Source organism: Hemiscyllium ocellatum (assembly GCF_020745735.1).
Source record: "Hemiscyllium ocellatum isolate sHemOce1 chromosome 27 unlocalized genomic scaffold, sHemOce1.pat.X.cur. SUPER_27_unloc_30, whole genome shotgun sequence".
Classification (NCBI taxonomy): domain Eukaryota; kingdom Metazoa; phylum Chordata; class Chondrichthyes; order Orectolobiformes; family Hemiscylliidae; genus Hemiscyllium; species Hemiscyllium ocellatum.
The window spans coordinates 234,817-256,163 of NW_026867499.1; the positions used below are offsets into that span (position 1 = coordinate 234,817).

The 21,347-nt window shown below is 44.9% G+C and overlaps 1 protein-coding gene across 1 annotated transcript; it reads left to right on the forward strand.

Moving 5' to 3' along the window:
* LOC132808076 (zinc finger protein 239-like) lies at positions 1-12,336 on the forward strand. The gene is made up of 4 exons (XM_060821983.1): positions 1-80; positions 5,568-5,725; positions 7,942-9,221; positions 11,527-12,336. The coding sequence occupies exon 3, from the start codon at positions 8,284-8,286 to the stop codon at positions 9,178-9,180; it is 897 nt and encodes a 298-aa protein (XP_060677966.1). The 5' UTR covers positions 1-80; positions 5,568-5,725; positions 7,942-8,283; the 3' UTR covers positions 9,181-9,221; positions 11,527-12,336.
* The last annotated feature ends 9,011 nt before the right edge of the window (positions 12,337-21,347 follow it).

The window sequence follows — 21,347 nt, forward strand, 5'->3', positions numbered from 1 at the left end:
AGGTGTTGTTGCTCCTCTCTCTATGAATGAAGATTGAACTTCATCCCAGACTGCAACTTCTTTCTTCTGTCCAAATTTGTGTGAGTACAACTTACTCTTCTCACCCCCTTTCTCATTTTATTTTTTCACTCTGGTGTTCAGTTCTTCACTTGCAGCAAAGTTGGTTCAGGTATGTGTCTTATTTGGCAAACACATGGTAAATGTAGTAACGCAGTGTGAAGTTATAACCTTCCCTATGAAATAAAAACAGAAAGCAGGTACATTATTTAAATGGTGATATATTGGGATGTGGAGTAAGTGAGGACTGCAGGTACCGAAAATCAGAGTCGAAAGTTGTGGCGCTGGAAAAGCACAGTTGGTCAGACAGCATGCGAGGTGCAGAACAGTCAACGTTTTGGGCAAAAGCCTTTCATCCAGGAATGATGTGTGGATGTACAAACGTGCCGCAGCTACCTTCTGCTCAGGCTTTCTACTCCAGTCAATGCCAGTTGTCACATAGGTGCAGCAAGCAATCAGCAAGGCAAGTGGTATATTAGCAAGAGGAACTGAGTTCAAAGTGGGGGTGCCTTCCTGTAGTTAGGGAGGTATTAAATATATTCAAAGCTGAGTTTATCTGACTTTTGAATCTCAAAAATAGTTATGGGGGAAGACAAGAAATTAAAAAATATATATTTTTATTCAAAACTTTTTCAAATCTCTCGCAACACCTCTATATACAAAAAAGAACAATACTAAAATACAGAAAAATAACAGTACAACAATGTCATATTATGATACTATTAATAATGAGCTACCTATTATTCTACTAGGACAAACTTAGCTTAAACTAAACTACAATCAAATTGAATAAAAATAAAATTAAACATAATTTAAGTTAATTTGAATTCTATCACATTACTATATTCTATTTCACTCACCACATCTCCATTAAGGCTTCCATCCATGGGAGCACCAGTTATTGCACCTGTATTCTTTTCACCCAGCCTTGCCCTCCCAGGGCCCCATGAGCACCCAGACTGATTCCCACAGCTATACCATAGTCCTAATTAATACTGCTGATCAGTCTGCATCAATACAATTTAGAAAAGGCCGCCACGTCTTGTAAAACTACTGTTTTGTGGTGCACCATATTTGTGAGGTCATCTTGGAGGTGGATGCTCCATCACCAGCATATGCCACTCCATAAGCCCTGGGGGTTTTTCCAATGTCCAATTCATTAAAATGTTCTTCCTTGCACAGCGCGTAAGAATGTTACACAGTCTGTTCCTGTGTTCTCCAAGAGAAGGCAAATTTGTCAACCTCAGAAGAAGAAATACCGGATTCACTTTAACTTCAATCCCCCAGGATGTCCTTCAGCTCCCTTACTATAGCACTCCAGTATCTCTGGATCTTACAACATGACCAATAGCAGTATGTGAGTGCCTATACTAATGTTACATTTGGGACACCCTGGTGATGCGCCACTCTTGAACCTAGCTAGCCTCTCTGGCGCCAAATAAGCCCTGTGTAAAATCTTCAATTGCATGCCCTGTGCTTTGTTACATGTTGAAATTTTCCTTACATTTTCCCATATATCTTGCCATACTTCTAATGAAATATCCTAACTCCTGATTCCACATGGTAGAGAGTCCCTCCACATCTCCTAAGGTATGTCCCTTCTGTGAATGATACAACGTACTAACTGAAAGAGCGCCTGTACACAGAGTACTCTTTACTCCACATTTGACCTGTAAAGCTGAGCCAGGAGTGTGGTCTTCCTCTGTATATAATCCCTTAGCTGAAAGTACCGGAAAAGGCCCCTATTAGACAATGCATATTTCTGTCTTAGCTGGCTAAATGACATCAAGACCTAACCTTCAAATAAATCTTCCCTCCAGGAGATTCCCTTATTCTCCCATGACTTAAAGCCGGAGTCTATTGTCTCAGGTTAAATCCTTAGGCTGCCACCTGTGGGGTAATCAGCGAGGTCTTCAGCCAAATGCCCTTGTCTTGCCTCAGTGTCCTTCAGGCTTTCACTGTATTTAAAATGATTGTACTCTTACACTGCTCAGTCTCGGATTTCATCTTATCAGTGAATAATAGATTAACTCGGGGACATCTCGACTGCAATGCTTCAACATCAAGCAAAATCGACCCCAAGTCCCCCCGTGCCCAGTCACCCACATATGCTAAGAAAGCGCTTATTTGATATCTCTCCAAGTCCAAAAGATCCACTCCTCCTCACCCTGTGAGAGCTGCAATTTGGTAAACTTAATTAGGGGGCGACTGCGACACCAAATAAAATAACCTAGACACCCATTGAGCCTCCGTAATACCCATCTGGGTAGCAACAACAGGAGCATTCTCATGGGGTACAACAGGCGAGGAAGAACATTCATTTTAATCAGAGCTATTCGGCCTAACCATGATAATGGTAATCCGTCCCACCGCTGTAAATCCTGCTTTATCCTCTCCAGTAATTGTACATAGTTAGCTTTATACAGCTGGTGGAAGGCAGGGGTAATAAAAATTCCCAAATACAAAAACCCTTTTGACGACCATCTAAACAGGAACTGCATTCCATCCTTCAGCATGGCGTCTGATTTTGTAAAGTTGATCCTGCAGCCTGAAAAACTTCCAAATAAATTAATTGTTTGAATCAATCGAGGAACAGACTCCTCCAGATTGGCCAAGAACAGAAGGACATCATCAGCATATAGGGTAATCTTATGTTCCCCCATTCCCATTCCTGGCGCTATTATTTCAGGATCCCTCCTGATAGCCTCAGCCTCAGCTAATGGCTCAATTGCCAAGGTAGATAGCAGCGGTGAAAGAGGACATCCCTTTCGACTACCTCTCCCAGCATTAAAGTTATCTGACTTAGTGCCGTTTGTGATGACTGCTGCCTTAGGATCATTATACAACACCACCACCCATCTAGCAAAGGTTGTCCCCAGATCAAAGCGCTTGAGGATCCCAAACAGGTACAGCCATTCTATCTGGTCAAATGCCTTTTCTGCATCTAGGGAGGCCACCGAACCCAGGATCAACCTTTGCTGGCATACCTGCACCATGTTCAGTACCCTCCTGATATTGTTGGAGGAGCTATGGCCCTTAACAAAACCCATCTGATCTTCTTTCACAATACAGGACAACACCTTTTCCAACTTCAGGGCCAGTGTCTTGGGTAGAATTTTAAAATCTACATTCAATAGTGAAATGGGTCTGTATGAAGCACATTCTTCCGGCTCTTTCCCCTTCTTTATAATGAGGGAGATATTAGCCTCCCTAAGAGAGGGTGGAAGACAACCCATACATATGAATAGCTATACATCCCCAGAAGTGGCTTCACCAACACATTTATGAATTCCTATAGAATTCACTTGGGAATCCATCTGACCGTGGTGCTTCATTGCATCCTGCACCTCCTGTATCGTCATAGGCATATTCAACAGGAAACCTGTTCCACGTTTATACTAGGGAGGTGCAGGATCTCAAAAAAGGCCTGCATTCTTACTGCTCCATGTTCATCTCCCTCCGACCGATATAACTCTGCAAATTACTCCCTAAATCTAACATTAATCTTCTTTAACTCACGGGTAACTGTGCCAGCCTTCTCTCGAACAGACATAATAGATTGGGAAGCATTTTTCTTTCTGGCCAGATATCTACCTGGCTTATCTCCAACTTCCAACAATCTTTGTTGAGCAAAGCAGACCTTTTTTTTCCCAGTGTGTGCAATGAGTTGGGAGCAGCCGGAGAGCTGCAGCTTGACCAGTGAAGGCCTATTATAATATACTTCCTCAGCTATCTGCAGACGGGTCTCCAGCATCTGTTGTTGCTTCTTCCTCTGCGTCCTTCTAGTCATTGAATAAAAAATAATCAAGCCTCATAAATATGCCTTAGTGGCCTCCTACAGTATTTCTGGATTACTGGCCGTACCCAAGTTGGTACCCAGAAGGCTCTGAACTCTTGTGATGTACTCAACAAATTTGCTATCCCTTAACAGGAATGGGTCCATGCACCAGTGCTGTGCATCCATTCCACCACTCTTGATTTTACCATCTAAATACACTGGCACATGGTCTGAGACAGCTATATTGCCAATTTCACAAGCCAGTGTTCTGTCCAAGCAATCCAATGGCATTAAAAAGTGTCAGTTCCCATGTGGTACTCATGTGGGTTGGAAGAGAAAGTAAAGTGTCTTCTATTAGGGTGGAGATGCCTCCATACATCCACTAATCCCAACTCCTTGCACATGTCCACCAACTGCTTAGGTTGCGCGGGTGACCTGCCTGGCCCCTTGGCACTCTGTCTACCTCAGGATCTATTAGACGATTAAAATCCTCTCCAATGACCATGCGGCGTATCCCAAGACTCATTAATTTAGCAGCTGCATCAATTAGAAATTTAAGAGGGTGCACCGGGGGGACAATACAGATTCAGGACGCCATAATCTTCACCATGTATTAGAGCTTTAAGAATGATGGACAGTCCATGTTCGTCCTTAATTTGCTCAATTACCTGGAGAGGGAGATTCCTTCTTACCAGTATAGCCACTCCTCTACACTTGGAGCTAAAGGAGGAGAAGAATACCCTATCACAACCTCCTTGCTGCAGTTTCAGATGTTCCTTAACAGTTAAATGTGTCCACCCTTTCCTTCCTGAGGCTTGACAGCACCTTCTTTCTTTTTAATGGGGGAGTGGCTCCCTTTTACATTCCAGGCGCACCACCTGAACGAATCAGTAGACATGGCCATCCAGGGAAGCCTCTGGTTTCCCAAGAGGAGGAAGCTTATCTGAGGTGCGGTGAGCAACAAAGACATTAACTCTATAAATTCTAAAAACTGCTCCTATTAAAACTACTATAAATAAAAATCTAACCACCACATATAACTTAAGCAAATGCTCAAATAACCCCCAATTATGTAGAGATCTCTTTCCCCCCACCCCAACCCCCACCATTGCCATCAGCCTGGCTCCTTCCCACTGAGGCTGTGCCCCAAACGCCAGGCAATTCACATATTTGAAAAAAACATGTTATTTACATTCTGAGAGTTAACAATGGTTGCCCATCTCCCCACACCCCTTCTCCATACATCTTAAACACAGGTATAGCCACCCCCAATCCAAAAACAAAAGGACAGCAGTGAAAAAAAGGCCCCAGACAATACCTAACTGACCGATATACTAAATAATTCCAGTTTTACACCAAGGCAGTACGTATAAAGCCGATAACCACAAAATAAGGGGCAAAAAAGTAGCATTGTCTGGAATGACGTCCCTCCCGCCTTCACCCCAACTCAATTTCTTTAATTCAGAGAATTCGCAAAGTCCTTCGCCTTTTCTGCTGAATCAAATTATATACCGTCCCTCCATGAGTAAAACGCAATACAATCAGGGACCTCAAGGAATATTGTATGTTCAGATCCCTTAATTTTCTCTTAACTTAATTAAATGCCCTTTTCTTAATCCAGGCTCCTGAGAAGTCCTGAAAATATATTATTCTGATCCTTTGTACATTAGAGCCTGTGGATCTCTTCCCAGTCTTCTTGCTGTTTCAATCACTGGTTTTCTTTATAATGCAGGAGCCACACTAGGACCACGCGGGGCTGCGGGTCCGACCCGGACCTGCACATTTCGATCCAGTGTGCCCGCTCCACACTCAACAGGCCAGACTACAACTCCAGCCCCAGGAATCCAATAAGGTCTTCACCTTCCTCGCGTTCCGGAAGACCCACAAGCTGTAAGATTTCTCTTCTACTTTAGTTTTCCAGGTTGTCCACTTGCTCCTGAAGGATCCGAACCTGGTCTTCCAGCGTTTGGATCCTTCCTCCTGAGACCTCCGCCACGGTCTCCGATGCCACGGTCCTCTCCTCCGCTGCTTATTCTCTTCGGCCCAACACGTGAATTTCCTGTCCATGCTTTTGCAGCGTGGCAGATAGTGGTTCCACCGCTGCTTCAATCTTTTCTCAGAGATTGGCAAACACCGAGAGTAGCTGCTGCTGTCCCATTAAATCCACAGGGATTGCCCTGGAAGTTTGAGCAATGGCTCCAAGCACCCCCAATGCAGTTGGGGAGTGCCCTACCTGCTGCACCCCTTTTGGCCCCTTTCCTTCATTTGCTTTCATTCTGTTCCTAAAGCTGTCAAACCACAATTATAGCAGCTCCAGACGTTCAGTAAGTTTATATTCGCAATTTTTTTCTCCTACGGATGGTTAATGAGGTGGGGAGAGGGGTAAAAGTCCACCTTACCAGGGGGTGTGGCACAGAGCCCAGCACAGCAGACCACTCAAACCACCGCCATCTCGGATTTCCAAGAAAATGGTTTTAAGACCAGTACAGAACAGCTACAGGGTCATACAGCAGAGAAACAGATCCTTCGGTCCAACTAGTCTATGCTGACTATGTTCTCAAACCCAACTCGTCCCATCTGCCTGTGTTTGGCCCATATACCTCTGAACCTTTCCTATTCATGTACTTTTCCAAATGTCTTTTAAACATTGTCACTGTACATGCATCCACTACTTCCTCTGGACACCCATTCCACACACAAACCACTCTCTATGTGAAAAAAATGGAGCTCTTCGTGTCTTTTTAAAATCTTTCTTCTCTCCCCTTCAAACTTTGCTCCCTAATCTTGAAAGCCCCACCCTAGGAAAAGGACACCTGCCTTTCACCTCATCTGTACCCCTCATGATATTATAATCCTCTGTAAGGTCACCTCTCAATCTCCTCTGCTCCAGTGAAAGAAATCCCAGTCTCCACTGCCTGCAGGTATATTCATGTTCAATTATGATGTGTTCGGTGTTGGTGCAGGCTCAAATGGCCAACTCCTGCTCCCAGTTCTCTCACTGTGTGTCCAGCACAGCATTGGGAGATTGGGAAAGGGGAGGGATAGATATCTTGTTTGTTTTTATTTTTAAAATGCACTTGATTCCACAAATAAAAGCAACAGGTACAAGTACAGCACATGCAGTATTCCTCATTGCAGCTTCAAGGTTTTGTGTCGTCTTCTTCCGTGTTGGCTCCAGCACATTCGGCTTCCTTCCCCCCCCCCCCCACCCCCCCACCCCCCCCCCACCACCCACCCAATCCCCGCCCTGAGCTGTTGATGCTTACATTCTATAAATAAAGAGAGGGATAGACAAGGTCTTTTCTCTGGGAGTGTAGAACTATACAGTAATAGGTTTAGGGTGAGGTGGCCCGGGGAGGAGGCGAGGGATTTAAAAGGAACCTAAGGGGCAATTCATGCAGAAGATGGCCCGTGTAAGGAAAGAGCTGCCAGAGGAAGTAGTAGATGCTGGTATAATTATGACACATTTAAAAGGCATCTAGATAGGTTTATGAATAGGAAGGGTTTAGAGGGATATGGGCCAAATGCAGTCAAATTAGACCAGATTCGGTGAGGATATCTGGTCAGCATAGACCAGTTGGACCAAAGGACCTGTTTCTGTGCTGTATATCTAGATGACTCTGGTTTGCCACACCAGTCTGTTCAATTTCTCTCTGGTGTCATAGCCTTGGTGTCTCATTCCAAAACTCCCCCACCCCCGTGGGGGCACGTTAACCATTTTGTGTCTGATTGGTTGTCAAGAAGCTGCTTTGCAGGTTCATCCTGAATTTACACACTATATTTTTGCTTCCAAAAATCAGACCGGCTCACTCTCAACAGTATCCCAATGTCGTGGAAGATATTAATTTTCAGGTGGAGGTATCCAAAATTCAGAGAGGTGTCAGTTGTGACTGTTTTGCTCTTCTGTCCCTGTCAGATCCTGAATCAGCACTTTCAGGAGAATTAGAATGGAGTGAGAACAGAGGGAGAGAGGGAGTGAGTGAAAAAGTGGGATGGTGCTTTCAGTTTTATGGAATAACAAAAGAAATGTTCTGCAGAAAGTAGAATTGCTTGTTCTGAATTTCTACCCTGGACTGGCAGTGATGACTTTTGTAATCTCTTTTCAGAGTATTTGATCTGAAGATGAAGTTTCAAAATCAACAGATGAAGGGCTTATGCCTGAACCATTAACTCTCCTGCTCCTCGGATGCTGCCTGACCCGCAGTTTTCGACTCTGATTCTCCAGCATTTGTGAGTCACTCAATCCATCGGGACTGCAACAATTTTCGACTGTGATCCAATTGGTTCCTGTTTCAGTACGTTTTCAGCATCAGTGGGACTGGAAGAGAGATCCTAGTGTTGCAGCAACACACGGAGTGTGGAGCCTGAAACAGTTAACTGGCCTGAAAAGAGGAATTCAAGGCTGGGAAGGGACATACACGCGTTTGTGTGCAACTGTAGCTTTGGCCATGGAGAAACCATGGAAGTGTGGCGACTGCGGGAAAGGTTTCCGTGTCCCGTCTGCCCTGGAGACACATCGGCGCAGTCACACCAGGGAGAAGCCATTCTCCTGTCCTGAGTGCGGGAAGGCCTTCAGTGATTCCTCTGCCCTGCTGAGGCACCGGCGAGTGCACACAGGGGAGAGGCCCTTCAGCTGCCCTGAGTGCAGGAAGAGCTTCAGCGATTCCTCCGCCCGGCTGAGGCACTTGCGGGTGCACACAGGGGAGAGGCCCTTCAGCTGCCTCAAGTGTGGGAAGGCCTTCAATGATTCCTCCGCCCTGATAAGGCACCAGCGGCTGCACACAGGGGAGAGGCCCTTCCGCTGCCCCGATTGTGGGAAGGTGTTCACTCGCTCCTCCCACCTCGTGATTCACCGGCGGGTCCACACTGGTGAGAAGCCCTTCCCCTGCCCCAAATGTGGGAAGGCCTTCAGCGATTCCTCTGACCTGCTGGCCCATCGGCGGGTCCACACCGGCGAGAGGCCATTCACCTGCTCTGTCTGCGGAAAGTGCTTCACACGCTCTTCCGACCTGCTGAAGCACCAGCGTGTCCACACTGGGGAAAGGCCCTTCAGCTGCTCTGAGTGCGGGAAGGACTTTACCCAGGCATCCCACCTGCTGACACACCGGTGGGTCCACACTGGGGAGAGGCCGTTCACCTGCCCTGAGTGCGGGAAGGGCTTTGCTGTCCCCTCCAGTCTACTGACGCACCAGCGGGTCCACACTGGGGAGAGGCCGTTTGCCTGCCCTGAGTGTGGGCAGAGGTTCACAATGTCCTGCAGTTTGAACAAGCACCAGCGGAGGCACCAATGCTCCCAACAATCAGATTCTGCCGGTAACGCTGCTGAGGGTCACCCCCAGGACTGAACCTCCTGCCCTTTCTGACAGTGGGGGTAATGGAAGAGTTGGTAGGCTTTTTTGTTTTCTACTGGGGGAGTGGAGGGGGTTGGGGGGGGTGGCTCAGTGGTTCGCACTGCTGCCTCATAGCGCCAGGGACCCAGATTTGATTCTATCCTCAGGGTAACTGTCTGTATGGAGTTTGCATGTAACTCCCCCCAGTGTCTGCGTGGGTTTCCATTGCGTGTTCCAGTGTCTTCCCAAAGTCCAAACGTGCACATGTTTGGGCGAATTGGCCAAGCTAAATAGTCCCACAGTGTTCAGGAACGTGTAGATGTGCTGCATTAGTTAGGGGTAAGTGCAGGGTGATAGGGTAGGAGAATGTGTCTGGGTGAGTTACTCTTCAAAGGGTCGGTCTGAACTTGTTGGGCAGAAGGGCCCGTTTCCACACTGTAGTGATTGTATGATTCCATGAACATTTCTTCCAGTGGGCACTGCTGCTCATTGAGCCCAGGACCAGCACGAACCTAAGACCATTGGAGCAGAAGTTAGGACATTTTGACCCATCGAATTTGCTCCACCATTTGTTAGAGACAAAATAAAATACTGCAGATGCTGGAATCTAAAATAGCCAAGCAGGAGGCTGGGCACAACAAGGCAGGCAGCACCAGGAGGTGGAGAAGTCAGCATTTCAGATATTATCCCTCAGGACTGAAGAAGGGTTCTATCCGAAGCGTTGACATCTCCATCAGAAATGATTTACCAGGATATTGTCAGAACTAGAGGACATAGGTTTAGAGTGAGAGGGGAAAGATTTAAAAGGGACCGAAAGGGAAAACGTTTCATGCAGAGTGTGGTGCGTGTATGGAATAAGCTGCCAGAGGAAGTGGAGGAGGCTGGCAGAATTACAGAATTTAAAAGACATTTGGTTGGAGACGTGAATAGAAAGGGTTAGAGGGATTTGGGCCAAGTGCTAGCAAATGGGACTAGATTAATTTAGAATATCTGGTCAGCGTGGACGAGTTGGACTGAAGGATCTGTTTCTGCGCTGTACCTCTCTATGACTACCGGTCCTGATGTAAGTTTAGAACTGAGTAACTTTGCATAATTCAATCTTGTTGAATTCACCTCCTGAAAGGTTTCAAATGAACCCCTCCAAGCGATATGATTTAACTACACCAAGTTGGATAAAGTATCCCATCAAGTTCAACATGAATGCGCAGTTGAAGAAGTCAGAAGTCACACGACACCAGGTTACAGTCCAACAGGTTTATTTGAAATCCCAAGCTTTAGGAGCATTGCTCCTTCATCAGTGCTGCTCCTTCATCACTTCACCTGATGAAGGAACAGTGCTCCGAAAGCTCTTGAGTTCAAATCAATCTATTGGGATTCTCACCTGGTGTTGTGTGACTTCTGACCTGTCCACCCCCTGCACCTCTGCATCAGAGTTGACAAATGAGATCAGATTTTATTCAGCCTGATTTAGTGAGATATTCATCTGGATGTCCTTATGCCTGAAACATCGATTCTCCTGCTCCTCGGGTGCTGCCTGACCTGCTGTGCTTTTCCAGCACCATACTCTCAACTCTGATCTCCAGCATTTGCAGTCCTCACTTTTTCCTGGTTCATGTGGAAACTCAACACTGTCAGAGTGACAAAGAGACGCCAGTCATAGAGTACTATAGCACAGAGACAGGCCCTTCAGCCCAAACCGGTCCATGCTGACCAAAATGTTTGTCAACACTGACCTCATTTCCCTGCACTTGGCCCATATCCTTCACAAGCTTTCCTATCCCTGTATTTGTTGAAACACCTTTTCAATGTTGTTGATGTACCTGCTTCAACCACTTCCACTGGCAGCTGTTTCCCCAGGCGAACTAGATTCTGTAAATATTTTGCCCCACATCTTATCTTCCATCTTTCTCCTCTCACCATAAAAACGCGTCCTTGGTCTAGAAATCCTCCCCCTAGGGAAGAGACAGCTACCATTAACCCAACTCTACCCCTCATGGTTTGAAAATATTGCCTCTCAACTTCCTCGGCTCCACTGGAAAAACATCCCAGCCTATCCAGCCTAAATTCTAATTTGATAATAATGGCAGTGATGATTTTGGCTGTGTGTGTGTCAAGGATCTCTCATTTCTAAGCCAATGCTGTGCCTCTTAAGTTCACGTCATCTTAAAACGAATGGCATCCCATTCATTTAAAATGTCCATGTTTTCTGTGCAAAGTGAGTCCTGGTCAGGAAATAGGCAGCAGTGTCTTTTATTCCCGTAGACTGCTCTGTTTTGAGATGTATGAGTAAATCTTCAGAACAAAAGATTAATGCAGCCTTTATTCATGTCTCATTATTAAAAACACTTTCTCCATTTACAGATGTGATTGAGAAGCTTCTCCCAATGAATCTTTGACTGATAACAGCATTTGTCAGGCTTTTGAAAGTCACTGTAGCTCTGTCACAGCACATGGGAGGGCTATTTCAGACACAACGCATCATGCAGAAAATTCTCCCACATTAGTCGAGTAAAGTTGACGTCTTTTTAAGACATTGTGAAACTTGAAAGGATTCAGAAAAGGTTTGGAAGGACGTTGCCAGGGCTCCAAGGTTTTAGCTTTATAACAGTATTGATGACATTCTCTTGAATGCAATGGAGTCAATATTAATCCCAGCCTCTTGGTGTGGTTGTGGGTGAATCACCTTAATTTGGCTCCTGACTCAGAGACCGACAGAGAATCAACTGCTGAAACAATGATTTGCACTTTATTGCATGTAGCAACCACAAATAAAACCCCTCAAGTTCATTCAGCTTCACCCCCCAAAATTGGCTATCACCCAGTTGATGGCTGAATTTAACTGAGTTTCCACCGACAGTGCCCATCTCTGGAAGTGTCCAGAGGTTTGATGCAGTATTATTCGTCTAAGTACTGCTGCTGCAGCATCGTTCTAGAGTTGAATTTTGGTGGCATATCCTCATTTTCAAATCTGTGGTGTGACTTTTTTTTAAGACTCTAACATCACCTCCCATTGCTGGAGACCTCAGCTCTGTAGCTTCCCTTCTTATCCTTGAGGGTTAACTGTCTGCTTGAAACAACCTGCTCTGCAATTAACCCCTCGATGTCAGGGCTTTCCTTCCACAAGCAGAATTAATTGTCCTTTTGTCACACCATTATTAAACAACATTATCTTGCCTGTCCCAAGAAACAACTTATTGTGTTGCCTCCTTCTTCCCAGGGATGGGTAACTAGCAGAAATTAGTCCATTTATCGTATTGAATCTGCTTTGCCATTCAATCATGGCTGATATATTTCTTAACCCGATTCGCCCTGTAACCTTTGAACCCTTTGATACTCAAGAATAAGTGAATGGTGGAGCAGACTCAATGGGCTGAATGGCCTAATTTCAGTTCCTGTGGTGTCACAGTTTTTCGTTGGCCCTTTCATTTCTTGGTCCAGAAAAAGTTATTGTTGACTCATGAAGTTGGGGGAAGTTCTGGAGTTTACAGGTGCACACCACGCTCCTCCCGGAATAACGATTCTTCCTGAGATACTGGCAGTTCTTGAGATCCCTGGATATCGCTGAATACAAATCGATGTGTCTGGAAGTCTCTGCTGCTTCCCTGGAACAGAAGGATTATGAGGAGAAAATTCAGAAATCCGAAGAGCAAAGAGACTTGGGACTTCTAGCCCAGGATTCTCTCAAGGTAAACTTACAGGTTGAGTCAGTAGTGAGGAAAGCAAATGCAACAATGGCATTTATTTTGACAGGACTTGAATATAAAAGCAGGGATGTACTTCTGAGGGTCTAAAAGGTTCCGGTCAGGCCACAATTGGAGTACTGTACGCAGTTTTGGGCCCCATATCTCAGAAAGGATGTACGGGCCCTGGAACATGTTCAGAGGAGGTTGATGAGAAAGGTCCCAGGATTAAAAAGCTTAACATATGAAGAACATCTGAGGACTCTGGGTCTATACTCAATGGAGTTTAGAAGATGACAAGGGAACTAATTGAAACCTACAGAATACTGAACAGCTTAGACAGAGTGGATGTTGGGAAAATATTTCCATTGGTAGGAGAAACTAGGACCCGAGGGCTCAGCCTTCAAGTAAAGGGAAGACCTTTTAGAACGGAGATAAGGAGAACTTCTTCAGACAGAGAGTGGTGTATCTATGGAATTCACTGTCCCAGAAGGCTGTGGAGGCCAGATCACTGAATACATTTAAGATGGGAATAACTAGGTTCTTGAGTATCAAGAGGATCAAAGGTTACGGGGAGAATGGGGTTGAGAAACTTATCAGCCGTGATTGAATGGTGGAGCAGACTCAATGGGCTGAATGGCATCATTTCAGCATATCATAAGACTAGAGGAGCAGATGTGTGGAGGGGTGAGGATGGGGGAAAAGAGATAAAGAGGGGAATACAATTAAGGTGAAGCTGGATACAGATACATAGGAAATACAAGAATTGTACGAGAAATTTCAGACCACATAGAAGCACTGGCATACAGAGAGATCTGGCCATATAGATCTCCAAAAGTGGCAACACAGGCGGGTAACGTGATCAAGAAGGCACACAGCACGCTTGCCTTGAGTGTAAGAGTTGGCGAGTTATGTTACAGCGACTTATTCCGTTCACATTCAGAATATTGCGGAAGGACATGGATGCTCTAGGGAGAGGGTTTCGAGAAGGTTCACTAGGACATTGCCTGGTCTGGAGGTCTCATTATGAGAAGAGATGGGATAAACCTGGATTATTTTCACTGTAAAGATAGAGGCGGAGGGATGACCTCGACAAAATGATGAGACACACCGATTGGCTGGATGGAGGTGGCATGGTGGCTCAATCAATAGCACTGATGCCTCACAGCGCCAGGGAAACTGGTTCGATTTCAGTCTCAGGCGAATGTCTGTGTGGAGTTTGCAAATTCTTCGTGTCGATATGGGTTTCCTCCAGTTTCCTCTCTCAATCCAAATGTGAAGGTTAGGGTGGAGTGGCTAGGCTAAATTACCCACTGCCCAGGGATTGGCAGGTTAAGTTGGATTGTCCATGCTTAAATTGCCCCACATGTTCAGGAATTGAAAGTTAGGTACATTAGTCAGGGGTAAATGTCGAGTAATAGGGATAGGGAAATGGGTCTGTGTGGATTATTCTTTGGATGTTTGGTGTTGGGCCAGATAGTCTGTTAGATAGTCAGAGGCTTTCCCCCTCCCCAGGGTGGAAAAGTCAACTACAAGAGGGTACAGGTTCAAGGCGAGAGGGGGACAGTCTGGGGGAGAATTGAAAGGGAAGATTTTTCACACAGTTCGATGCTGGATGCCTGGAATGCATTGCCATTGGATGTAGTGGAAAGAGGCACCTTAGCAACACTTAAGGTATATCTGGATAGACACATGAATGGGAGGTGAGTACAGGGAAAGGAACCACACATCGGCAATGGAGGCTCAGGTGTAGCATAAACACTGACAGAGGCCAATTGGATGGACTGTGCTGGAGACGCAATGGGACAGACAAATGTATCTATTTCAGATCTAACTGCACTTCAGCCGCTTCTGTGGACTGTTCCGTAGGGAAGGTGCAATCCCAGGCTCAGAGAGCATCAGCTCCCATTGGAAGTAAAGCGGGTGAGAGAGCAACCAGTCAGCATAAAGGAACCCCTTATCCCTCCTACTTCACCCACTAAACAGGGTTCAAGATGTGACTCTCAGCAGCGGTAACAGCAGAATCCAACCCGAATCCCTGCGCAATCTCACTTGTGAAGTTGCTGGTGTCTCCACACGTTGCACGACTGGGTGAAGCCCTTCCCACACACTGGACAGGTGAACGGTCGCTCCTTGGTGTGGATGTGCTGGTGTTTGCGCAGGGTGGAGGAATCGCAGAAGTCATTCCTCCACACGGGACAGGTGAACGGCTTCTCCCCAGTATGGACGTGGAAGCCGAGCAGCAGGTGATATGAACTGGTGTAGCCTTTCCCGCACACGGAGCAGGAAAATGGTTTCTCCCCGGTGTGCATCCGCTGGTGCGGCAGCAGGTGGTGTGACTGAGTGAAACCCTGCCCACACACGGGGCAGATGAACGGGTTCTTGCTGGTGTGGACCCGCTGGGGGCCAGGAGGTGGTGTAACTGAGGGAAGCCTTTCCTGCATGAGTACAGGTGAATAGCAGCTGCCCGATGTGTAAACGCCAATGAATCTCCAGCGTAGATGGCGAAGGGAAACCATTCCCACACTCCCCACATTTCCACGGTTTCTCCATGGTACAGGTGCCCTCGTCTGTCTCTGACCTTAAAAATCAGTTGAAAACTCGCTCACGCTTACAGTATGTGTGTGGTGTTACTGGTGAATCCTCTGATAATTGGAATACTCTCATGCACTCTGTAAAGCTTGTTCCAGTCACTACTATGGTGTGTGGATATGTGAGAGTCAGTTTCCAGTCACACTGACGTTTAAAACCTAACTAAGCAGACAGACCTTCAACTCTTTTTTTTCAAGGCCATCAATATCCACGTCCTCGTGAATCAAGTGACTATCAGACTTTGATGTGATGTTTGGTCTGAGATTTCTGCTGCCAAATTCTTCTCTTGTAATATTTCTGTGAAGTGATTGCAAAGGTTATCACAGTCAGTCCAAGACAGAAAATCTGAAAGTAATTCTAGTTACTGTGGAACATTCTTTCCTCTCTTAATCCCAAAGATCTTTGTGGAGATCTATATGTAACTGTAAACCAACAGGGTTATGGAGCAGACTGCATACCTCCACAAAGAGTTCACATGGACTCAAGTTGCTGAATGGACCTCTGCAGTACAGTATTGACACACTTACTGAAGATCTACAATATGCTGCAGCACGATATTACAAGCCCAGAAACAACTGCAAATCAGACAAGGTCTTTTCAGAAGTTGGACCATGAATTTCTGAAGCTGCCGCAATTCTTCTTCTCGCTCTCTGATTGAAGATTGATCTTCACCCAAACTGCAACTTCCTTCCTCTGTCCAAATATTTGTGAACACAGCCCTGTTTTTGAAGGATGGCACGTTTCCTGATCATCACAATCTCTTCCCCCCGATATGCAAAGGGACAGTCAGTCGGGGGGGTGCGGTCACATCTTGTGTTGTTATGTGAAATCTGTGACAGCTGCAACAGTTCATCCCAACTCCTGTACTCAGTGCTCTGACTGATGAAAGTAAACATGCCAAAAGACTTCCTCACCGCCTGTCTACCCATGACTCCACCTTCCAGGAGATATGAACCTGCATCCCTACATCTCTTGGTTTGAAATACTGCATATGAAACAGTGCTTGTTGGTATGGGTTATTATTTGGTGCTTATCTCGACTCTAATTTACTATTTTATACTGAATGCCATGACTTATGAAGGCCAGAGTGCCAAAAACTTTCTACCTGTGACTCCACTTTCAGAGAACTGTGAACCTGTACTCCAAGATCCCTCTGTTCCACTACACTCCTTAAAGTCCTACCATTCACCATGAAATTCCTGCCTTGATTTGACTATACAAAATATAAGACCTCACACTTATCTATATTAAACTCCATTTGCCATTAACCTTAAACCTTTGCCCTCTAATTTTGGACTGCCCCACCCAAGGGAAAAGACCTTGCCTATTTACCCTACCCATGCCTCTCATGATTTTATAAATGTCTTTAAAGTCACCCCTCAGCCTCCAAAGCTCCAGGGAAAATAGCCCCAATCTATTCAGCCTCTTCCTGTAGCTCAAACCCTCCAGCCCTGGCAGCATCCTTGTAAATGTTTTCTGAACCCTTTCAAATTTCATAACACCCTTCCTGTATCAGAAAGCACAGAATTGCATGCAGTATTGCAACAATGATGGAACCAATGTTCTCGCTGAAGAAGATTTTAAAAAAAACATTTATAACTACAAGCAAATCAAGTTAGTTGGGCATGACTTTCCCATAGCAGTTTGTTTTGGCTGTCCTTCATTAACCTATGCTTTATAATATATAAGAAAATATTTTGAGGGATGGGATTGTTGCTCGCATGTCCAACATTTGCTCACCAGCCTTCATGGCCTTTGAACCGAGCAATTGGCTACATGCTTGAAGGCAGTTGAGAGTCAACCACATTGTGGTAGGTCTGGAGTCACATGATGTGAGCGCGCACACGCGCGTGTAGGGTTGTGAATGGTAGATTTCCCTCCCTAAAAGATCACTTTCACAACAATCAGTAATGATTGGACAAAAGCAACAGTTCTGGCAGTATCTATGAGGAGACGACAGTGTTACTGTTTTGAGTTCGGTGGTCCTTCAAAATTAGGCTGGATTCAAAACATGAACTGTTTTCTTTCCACAGATGCTGCCAGACCTGCTGCATTTTCCCAGCAATTGTTGCTGATCTCCAACATCTGCAATTCATTTCTTAGCCAATAATGGTTTCCTTGTTGCCAGTACTGAGACAAACTCTCACTTCCAGATCTTTTTATTCATTGAAAAAAAAGTCCACTAGCATCCATGATGGGATTTTAATTTTTGTTCTCAGAAGACCGAGATCTCTGGGCTACTTAACCAGTATCACCAGATCACAATCTTCCCTTCACTGACAGTGACATTGACAATCTTGTCCTGAATATTTTTCTTTATTCATTCATGGAATGTGACACTTTGTCTCCCAAAAGAACCAAGTGCCAATTCAGAGGGCAGTTAAGAGTCAATCACATGACTTTGGATCAAGAGTGAGACATTCACCAAACTGGGAAAGGACAGAAGATTTCCTTCCTTAAAAAAAGGTTATTAGTGAACAAGATCGGTACTTATGACAATTGATAAGATCACCAAAGCAGCTTTATATTCCAGATACATAAATTGATTTCAAATTGCATCGGGGCCATAGCAGCATCACTTTGAATCTCCAGATGTTAAATCCAGTAACAATGCCCAAATGCCACCTACTCCCTACAATCTCTAGGCTTCCCAACACTGACTGGTTTGTAATTTGCAGTTGTATTCTTTTCCTCATTAGTATTTACTATTCAATTCAGCCCATTGAGTTGACGCTGCCACTTATTCAGATCACAATTATTCTGGTAAACATTTACTCCACTTTTCTGGCATTGTCCCATAATCCTCAATTCGCTTACTGATTTAAAAAAAAACTATCTCAGCCTAGAATGCACATAACAACCCAGGCTTAACAGCCCCCTGTAGTATCAAGTTCCACAGATTTACTGCCCTCAGGAGTAATTCCTATCTGTCCTAAACATGCAATCTCTTATTTGGAGGTTACTTCCTCTGGTCCCAGACTCACCCACTTTTCCACGTCTAGCCTGTCAAGTCTCCTCAGAACCTTGTACGTGACAAGAAGGTTACCTCTAATTCTTCTAACTTCTAATAAGCACAGGCCCAACCTATTCAGTTCTCCTCATAAGACATTCTTTCCATCCCTGATATCATCATGGTCAACCTTCTCTGGACTGCCTCCAATGCCAATATATCTTTCGTCAAGTAAAGGGCCCTAAAGTGTTCATAATATTCACTTGTGGCCTGACTAGGGCCTTACATAGGTTCACTATAACCTTTCTACATTTATACTCTACTGAAAACGCCAAACTCCCATTTGCCTCCCTATTACTGACTGAAATTGGATGAAGAGATTCGTGGATGTGATTCCAAATCCCTCGATTCTAAAGTTTTCTCAATTTAATATTCAGTTCTTCACCTCCTGACAATCTGCATGACCTCATTTTCCCATTTCGTTCATTTGCTTAACCTGTCTATATCCCTCTCCAGATATCTAATGTCATCCTCACCACCTGCTTTCACATCAACTGTCTCTTCTGCAAAAGTACATTCACTTTACTTATCCAAGTAATTCGTATACATATTGTAAATAATGTTGGCCCCAGCGCTGATTCCCGTGGTACACCACAAATTACAAGTTGCCATCCTGAACATGGCCCTTACCATAACTGTGGTAGTTAGTCAATCCTCTATCCATGCTAACATTCAGCCTCCAACACCCTGGGCTCTTTGCTTACCATTTCATGAGATGTTAATATCATTGGCTGTACCAACAACTCTTTCCAAACTGACCTTGAAAAGGTGGTCCTGAGCTGCCTGTTAAATTGCTTCACAAACATGGTGTGGTCTGCAACAATGTTCAGGAATGAGTTCCAGCATTTTGGTCAATAACAAAGAAGCAATGCGATATATCTTGCAGTCGGAATCCTGTGTTCACACTTCTCTGTTCTTGGTGGTTGAGGTCATGGCTTGGAAGGTGCTTTTGAAGAACCACCACCCATGCAATCAAGTCAGACTGACAGATTGTGGCCCCAGACTCTACCATTTGATTTTCTTCATCAATCTACATTCTTTCCAGCCATGTTTCAGTCTCAAACTGCCATGAAATGCTGTTACGGCTTAAAGATAAGAATACACAAGATAATCAATTATATTTTGGGTTGTATAAATCTTAGCCTGCCAGAATTATTTTCTTAGGCTTGAATTAAACTGGGTGACTGCATGAAAGGTTTGTTGCTCAGACTTGAATCTTCATGCTCAAGGAGACAGTGCCAATAATATCATTAAACTCCTTTTTTTGTTAAAAAAGGACAAGCTCTTGATTTATTTTTACACCGTACTGGTATTCACACCTGCACATTCAATGTCAAACTCAGACATCATAAATGAAATTACACCATTAATTTTGTTTAACAACAATCCAACAGATTTATTAATAATACACAGTGAATACCATGTCCGATTATTGTGAAATTAAATTTGACCAAAAATGTAAAATTGAGATGAGAGATAACAAATGGGGGAAGGGCAGAAGGTAAGAAATGCAGCATCATAGAAGGTGTTCCTCCAGGGAGTGTATTTTACCAACTACAACTGCTCAATATAAACAAACACTCTGACATGATCCTCCGGTTTTAATGTAAACCATACCCCCATACAGTAGGTACCATTTAAATAAGTTAATAGATACAAGCCTTGAGTAAATCCAGCCTCCAGCCGGACCCCCCGCTTCTTGGAGCTCGGACCTTCCTCCAGCTCCGGGGGGTTGTTGAGCTCCTGGGCTCCGGCCGCCGCCGAAGAAGCCGCGGGCGCCGGCTCTCTCTCCTCCACCGCCGACAGTTTTAATTTGTTTTCCCGTTCACCCGGTAACCGTCACCTCTTGTTTGAAAAGTTCCGACTTTAATTTGAAATGTATTTTAAAGGTATTTTCTGAGGTAAACGATGCCTGTCTGCCCCCCTCCCTCCGTCAGAAACCGCAGCCTCGCGCCGCCATCTTTGTTTATCTTCTTCATTCCGTCTCCACCTTCTGTGACGCGCGTCATCCACGCCTCCTCCAATCAGAGCGCACCTTACGCCACCTGACCAATAGCGGCCGCGTTTGCGTGTCGTGTTGTCCCACCCTCTGCAATCTCTCTCTCCGATTGGTCGGTACCGACCACAAGCTTTGGGATTGGTGGGGAATGTCACAAGCGGCTCAGTGTATCCGCCCTTTTCATTCCCGTTCATTCATTCAACAGCAGCTGACCCAATTTACTGCAACGGGCTCTGGGGCTATAGCGGTAGTGTCACATAGTCAGGGGCAAGATGTGATTTTTAACGATTTCAACTGTGGCACCTCCACATCCATTCATTCAACCGAAGAGGACTCAATTCAGTGTAATGGGCTCTGAGGGTATAATATTTGTACCCCATGTTGAGAAGAAACCTCTCCCCATTCATTCAACAGAAGAGGACCGATTTGCTGCAGAGGGTTTTATTTTATGATGCAGTGGTAGTGTCCCAATCTTCGAGCCCTGAAATCCCACTGCTATGAGGATGCGTAATAAGAAAGTTTTTAGTCATAAGTCACATGACACCAGGTTATAGTCCAGCAGGTTGTTTGGAAGATCTTACAGAAATATATTAAATTTTGAAAGAAATAGAAATAGAATGTGCACTGGAAGGTGAAACTAGGCTAACAGCGCATGGCCTCAAGCTTAGAGGAAGCAGGTTTAAAACTGAACTGAGAAGAAACTTCGTCACCCAGAGGGTTGTTCATCTATGGAATTCCTTACCCAGGGAAGTATTTGACATTACTTCAGCAATCACTAGAAGCAGTAGATACGTTTTTGAAAAAAATGAAAGAATTAAGGGATATGGTGAAAACGCAGGTAAGTGGACTATAGTCCACGGAAAGATTAGTCATGATTTTATTGAGTGGTGAAGCAGACTCG

Bases quoted from the DNA above. Each gene is read 5' to 3' on its own strand.
- LOC132808076 (XM_060821983.1), top strand. From the start codon at position 8,284: ATGGAGAAACCATGGAAGTGTGGCGACTGCGGGAAAGGTTTCCGTGTC.